The following is a 6,446-nucleotide window of genomic DNA, read 5'->3' on the forward strand; positions in this document are numbered from 1 at the left end:
ATGTTTGAGAATTGAAATGTTTTTAAATTATTTTCTATATTTTTAATAAATTTTTAAAATAACTTTTTTTTATGTAATTTTTTATTTTTAATCATTCTTCATATTTTTATAATTATTTTTTAAAACAATTCTTTTAAAACAAACAAAAACAACTAAAAATATGTTTAATAATGATTTTAGAAAATGTTTTTAAACTTTCTAATACTTCAAATATAAAAATTTTCAAGATTTTAAAAATATTAAAAACACTTTATAAAATCACCTCAACATTGATTCTCAAATTGGTTCTAAAAGATGTTATTTGAAAATATTTTATTTTCTATTTTTACAAATAAAAAATATATATTTTATTCTCAAATTGTTAAATATGTTTTCCTATTTTTTTTTTGTTCTAAAAGCCAAAAACTGTTTTACAAACCCGTAGTATTTGGTACTTCTGAAGGAAGGTATTGTGGCGTTGGAGCCAACTTCAGCCCTAAGTTATTAAGGCACTTTTGGGAACGCAGTTGGAAAGTTACTTCAATTCACACAAGTCACTAGGAGTCAACCATAGGTCGGCACCAATGGGAGAAGAGATCTTCAAAGCCAAGTTTGTGGTAAAGTAATAAAATCCCACCATTATTTTCACACACACACACCCCTCTCTAGAACCAAGCAAGAAACACTCAGAAAATATGGCTCAAGAACCCACCTCTGCTCACCTCTTTGTCGATGAATTCTACTTCTCAGCCCTCCTGGATCAGCTTGAAGATACTGAAGATTTCGTAGTTTCAGACGCCAAGTATGCGGAAGAGCTGCAAATTAGTTCAGATTTTTCATAGAAAGCAGAAAATTTAGGAATGGAGAGGAAGAGAAAGGAGGTTGATAGAGGGAAAAGTAAGTCCCATTTGGCTTCCTCTAGTGGGAGTATCCACTCTCAGGTATTCATTTCCATAGTTTTTTCTTCTTCTTCTTTTTTTTTTTTTCATTCTGCCTTTGTCTTAAAGGATTCTTCTGTTTGGTTCGTAAGAAAAAGGTAATTTTTCAGCTCAACTGAATCATGAAGATTCTTTCTGGGTTTTAGATAAACAAGGGAGTTTTTTTCTTTAATGGGTTTTAGATCAAATTCAATTCTTTCTTTTCATTTCCACTAGTGAAGATACTACACAAATTTCTGATTGGTGCTATTCATTTTTCCAAGTTTAGCTTCTCATTTTCTTGATTGGCTATGTTGCATGCAACATTGTGCCATGCTTGATAAAATGGTAGTGAATTTCATTAGGCACCAAAGGCACCTATGAAGATGGAACAAGATGGATCATCCACAACTAAAGCAAAAGCGGCATTACATTATCATAATATTGATGAGATCATGAAAAAGGCGAGATTTGGTGAAGTATGTTTGATGCATCTTTGTTATGGTTATTGTTGTTAGGCTTAGATTTCATTTGAAAGTATTTTTAGAAAGCATTTTAATCCTAAAAAGTGCTTTTGAAAAAACATCTATGAGTCTGTTTGGTCATGTGATTTAAAAACAATTTTTTGTTTTTAAAAGCAAAAAACTGTTTTTAAAACTTTTTAATATTGTGTGATCGTTAGTCTTTGGAAATAAATTTTAAAAACAAAGTGAAATAAAGAATAATTTTTTTATAATAAATAGAAGTTGTTTTTACCCATTTTTAAAAACATTTCATTTGACCTCATTTTTCGAAACTTGTTTTTAAAAACTGTTTCAGAAAACAAAACGTGGTCAAATGGGTTTATATTTACATTTTGTTTTTAAAAATCGGTGAAAACAATTCCTACTTGTTTTCCAAAAATGAAAACATGGTCAAATGGGTCCTAAGCTTTTGACAAAATTTAAGAAGTATTTTGAAAATTTTGAAAATTCACTTATAGTGATTTTTTAAGAAACACTCAATTCTCTTAAAGACGATTTATGATAAAATACTTCCATTAAAAACACTATCAATACTTCCAAATGCACTCATAATAAATTAAAATTTATTTTTATGCAAGGCTTGGTGAATTTATTTTCAATTTTAATTAGGCACTGAAGATCGAAAAAGATGGATCATCGAGGAGTAAAGCAAAAGCAGAATCATATACACTTAACCAGATCATCTCAAAGGCAAGATTTGGTGTAGTTTGTTGCTTTCACAAAAATGATTTTGAATAAAAATCCAGTGAATTTAATTTTGAATTTAATTAGGCACTAACTAAGAAGATGGAAAAAGATGGATCATCAAGTAAAGAAAGAGGAGGATCACATTCTTTGATGGAGATGATAGAAAAGGCTAAAGTATGTTGCATGCATCACTCTTATATATGAACTGAAAATTATTTTTCTTTAGAATGTAGTGAATTTATTTTCGATTTTAACTAGGCAACGAGAGCATCCGTGAAGATGCAAAAAGACCGATCATCAACAAGTAAAGCAAGAGCATCATCGCATTCTCTAGAGATCAAGGACAAGGCTAAACTTGGTGAAGTATGTTGCATGCATCATCTTATGCTTGATAAACCGAAAATTATGGTTCTCTTTAGGAAATATTTTTAAAAATAGTTCTGATTTTTTTTTTTTTTTTGAAAACAATCTCTTATTTTTTGTACAACAAAAGTTTATTTAGAGTTTATTTGACTGTATGATTTAAAAATAGTTTTTTTTTTAAAGACAGAAAACTATTTTTAAAGACAGAAAACTTATTTTCACAATGTTTAATCCTATTTAGCCGTTGTTATCTAGAAATAATTTTTAAAAATAAAGCGAATTAGATAATAATTTTTAGAAAACCCCTTTAGTTATGTTTTTTGAAACTTGTTTTTAAAAATTGTTTTTATTCTTTAACTTAAAAATAGTTTTTGAAAACCTGGCCAAACAAGCCCTTAGGTGCTTAAAATGTTCTCTCACTTGTTTTCTATATTTTTAAAATAATATTTACATATAATGTTTTATTTTTAATCATTCTTCATTTATATAATTATTCCTTAAAACAACCTCAGAAAATAAGTGCAACTAAAAGATTTTATCTAAAAAAAAGAGTTTGTTTGATCGAGTGATTTAAAAATGATTTTTTGTTTTTAAAAAATACAAAATTGTTTTTAAAAATTTTCATTACTATTTGGTCATTGTTATTTGAAAACAATTTTTAAAAGCAAAGTGAAATAGAGAACATATTTTGGAGAACAATTAAAAGTTATTTTTACTAGTTTTTAAAAGCAAAAGAAAAACATGGCCTATTTGACCATATTTTTTTAAACTTATTTTTAAAAACTCTTTTTAAGCTACAGAATAAAAAATGAATTTTTAAAAACAAGTTTCAGAAAACATGGTCAACCAAGTTATATATGTTTTCTATTTTTAAGAATAAAAAATTATTTTTTAAATTTTTTATTGTCAAATATATTTTTCTTTTGTTGTAAAAATAGTTACCAAATAGAGCATAAATTTCTACAAAATCTAGTGAATTTACTTTGGATTTTAACTAGGCAAGAAAAGCAGCAGTGAAGATGGAAAAAGACGGATCATCGGCAAGTAAAGCAAGAGCAGCATCACAATCTTTGTTTGAGTTGATGGGAAAGCCTAAACTTGGTGAACCATCAAAAATCTTGTGTCTAAACAAGGGCACGAGTAGTATGTTTAGATGCCCGGCTTATAAATGTAAACCTATTCTAGAACTTAGCCCTGGAATTGTCCCCGGACCTGTATTCCAAAGATGGAATGCAGCAAAGTATGAAGCACTCCATATTGAATCCAAAAAAAACCAGAGTCCTTTTGAGGACTGCAACAAGGGAGGAGTCAGCAGAGAGAGTGAGTATCCATGGAATTCCCATAAGGATCAGCTCCGGGTAGTGGGAGAATCTGGTAAAAAAGTGGGGGAAGCATCACAGGGAAGGTTTAGGTTTTATGGGATGTGTGAAATCTGCTGTGAAAGGAAGGAAAGTACTGGGATGTTCAGAAATGAGGGCTGCAGGCACTCGGTCTGCACTGACTGCATAAGCAAACACGTAGAAGTTAAGATTGAAAGCAACTCCGGCATGATTCTATGCCCGGGTATGGACTGCAGAGGTGTGCTAGATCCGGAGCGCTGCAAGGGATTCTTGCCCAAAACGGTGGTGGAGAGGTGGGAAAGGGCAATAATCGAGACACTGGTTCTTGATTCGGAGAAATTCTACTGCCCTTTCAAGGACTGCTCAGCCATGTTGCTGAATGACAGTGCAGAAGCAGTGATGATGATGAGAGAGTCTGAGTGTCCTCATTGCCGGAGACTCTTCTGCGTACAGTGTCGTGTTCCATGGCATTCGGGGATGGAATGCAGAGAAGTCCAGAGGCTAAATGCAGATGAAAGAGGAAGGGAAGATATGCTGCTGAAGAAGCTAGCCGAGGAAAAGAAATGGAAGAGATGCCCCCAATGCAAATTCTACGTAGAAAAAATTGAAGGCTGTGTGCACTTGACCTGCAGGTCAGATTTACTCACCCTTCATTTTTTTTTCTTGGTTGCTTTGAGTAATGCTGATTTCTACATGTATATATATATATATGCATGTATATATATACGTAATATGTAATGAAAGTATATGAAAACTTGTTCTATGATGGTGGTCGCAGATGTGGATTCGAATTCTGCTATCGATGTGGAGGAAAATGGTCAGTGAACCATGGCACATGTCAACTCTGGCGATAGAACTTCAAGGATCTTCTACAACTTTTGCATCCTTCTTTTTACTCAATTTGAATTTCAGTTGGTAGGTTTTGCATTTTGGTGGGATAATTTGTTGACAGAGTATTTAATTCAAAATGGGACTACTATCATCTATCAAAGTAGTGATTGAGTTGAACTTTGAAGGTGTGATATCTACTCCAATGATAGAAGAAAATTTTGGTTACATAATGCCAATGTGTTAGGGCATGCTGCTTTTTCTTTAAATTGATAATGGTCTATGTGGTGTGGAAGAAAAATGATTTGATTTTTAAATGGGAATTAATTTTTGAGAATGGTGTTTTCCCATATGGGATAACTTCCATTATTTTTAAAATTTATAAAAGTACAACTAAAGTATATTCATAGAAAAAGTCCCATCAATGTCTCTAAGTTGTCGTCATTTTGTACTTTGTTTCTATTATTTAATATTTTATCTTGTATATGACTTTATTGTTTTAATCTAATTTTTTTCACCTTTATCATATATATTTATGCTATAATTCAATAATTCAAATTTCACATATATAATAAAATTAAAGTTTGATATATATCAACTTAGTATCTTAGATTTTTCAAATTATAATAACATTTCTATTGAACACTATGAAAAATGACTAATTTATTTAAGGAAAACACCCAAGGAAGAGGAAAAAGGGAAAGAGAGTTAAAAACTTTTCAAAAAATTTCAAATTCAACAATAAACAAACAATAATTAATACAAATAAGTAAAAAGTGAAGAGAAGAAAACACTTTTATAGTGGTTTGACAATCATGCCTATGTCCACTCTCCTTAATTTTCTTTCTAAGAGTTCCACTAAGCAAGAAACCAAACCTCTAATCTGGTATACTTGGATTTACGATTTTAATGGACACTACACTCTCTTCATATTTGGTACCAACTTGAAGTCTTAACCATTAAAATTCGGACAAATAAATGGGATTTTAAAACACTCAATTCTAACATATAGTGAGAATCAATACAAAGAAATAATTAGAATGAAATCAAGAGGGTGTACTAAAGGATTTGCAAGAGAATGATTCAACAACTTGAGTAAAGAACCTTGAATGAAATAAAATGGTAGATTAACAAGTTAATGTAGGTATCCTCTTATCAATAAATGCATGGGAGTTCTCTAATTTATAGAAAAATGTCTCAAACACTTGAAATAACAAAAGTTACCCTTGATTGGTTGGGTTCCGATTCGACCAATTGATTAGCAGTTAGTTAACATATTTAATGCATAGTAGGTGATCATTAGCCTTTTTTAAGGTTTGGTCAACCCTTAACTAGGCCTCGACCGAGAAATACAAAGGTTCTAGTGACAACACCAAGGTTCTAGAAGAGAAAGCATATTCTTAAGTAACTCAATCAATCCCCAATTGAGAAAGCCTAACCAGTTGACCCAATTCCCCAATTGATTTGATTAGTTTAACGTACCCTTGATCAATTGGGCTTAAAAAAAACCCAGAAAGCTTTCTTTTCCAATTCTAACCTTCTAATAGCTTGAGCATTTCATTTAAAAATCTTTATATGGCATTTTTGAAAGAATTTAGCCTAAGTTTTTTTAGGTAAAAAACATATTCATCCATTTTTAAGAGCTTAAGGTTATTTTTAAGAAAACAAGGTACAAATAAATGCATTGGAAATGCATGAAAAATAATTTAACCTTAAGTGCACCCATGAGATTCATCTTACAATTGTTCCTAGTGCTGGAACCTTGGATTTCTCAATTCCCTTACCCTAGATTGTATAGGTGCATGCAA

The 6,446-nt window shown here is 31.0% G+C and overlaps 1 protein-coding gene across 3 annotated transcripts; it reads left to right on the forward strand.

Moving 5' to 3' along the window:
* Positions 1 to 650: 650 nt before the first annotated feature.
* On the forward strand, positions 651 to 4,866 carry LOC117921956. 3 transcript variants are annotated; one of them, XM_034839898.1, is made up of 7 exons: positions 651 to 920; positions 1,262 to 1,375; positions 2,030 to 2,110; positions 2,192 to 2,281; positions 2,366 to 2,470; positions 3,469 to 4,442; positions 4,589 to 4,866. In XM_034839898.1, the coding sequence occupies exons 1-7, from the start codon at positions 840 to 842 to the stop codon at positions 4,662 to 4,664; spliced, it is 1,521 nt and encodes a 506-aa protein (XP_034695789.1). In that variant the 5' UTR covers positions 651 to 839; the 3' UTR covers positions 4,665 to 4,866. The 3 variants fall into 3 exon arrangements, with proteins under 3 accessions (XP_034695789.1, XP_034695792.1, XP_034695790.1); XM_034839899.1 differs by having other exon boundaries at positions 831 to 920; positions 1,249 to 1,375; XM_034839901.1 differs by lacking the exons at positions 2,030 to 2,110; positions 2,192 to 2,281.
* The last annotated feature ends 1,580 nt before the right edge of the window (positions 4,867 to 6,446 follow it).

Source organism: Vitis riparia, chromosome 9 (genome assembly GCF_004353265.1).
Source record: "Vitis riparia cultivar Riparia Gloire de Montpellier isolate 1030 chromosome 9, EGFV_Vit.rip_1.0, whole genome shotgun sequence".
NCBI lineage: Eukaryota > Viridiplantae > Streptophyta > Magnoliopsida > Vitales > Vitaceae > Vitis > Vitis riparia.

Bases quoted from the DNA above. Each gene is read 5' to 3' on its own strand.
- LOC117921956 (XM_034839898.1), top strand. From the start codon at position 840: ATGGAGAGGAAGAGAAAGGAGGTTGATAGAGGGAAAAGTAAGTCCCAT. The intron at 1,376-2,029 runs GTATGTTTGATG...AATTTTAATTAG, and splicing joins AAAAGGCGAGATTTGGTGAA to GCACTGAAGATCGAAAAAGA. The intron at 2,111-2,191 runs GCAAGATTTGGT...GAATTTAATTAG, and splicing joins TTAACCAGATCATCTCAAAG to GCACTAACTAAGAAGATGGA.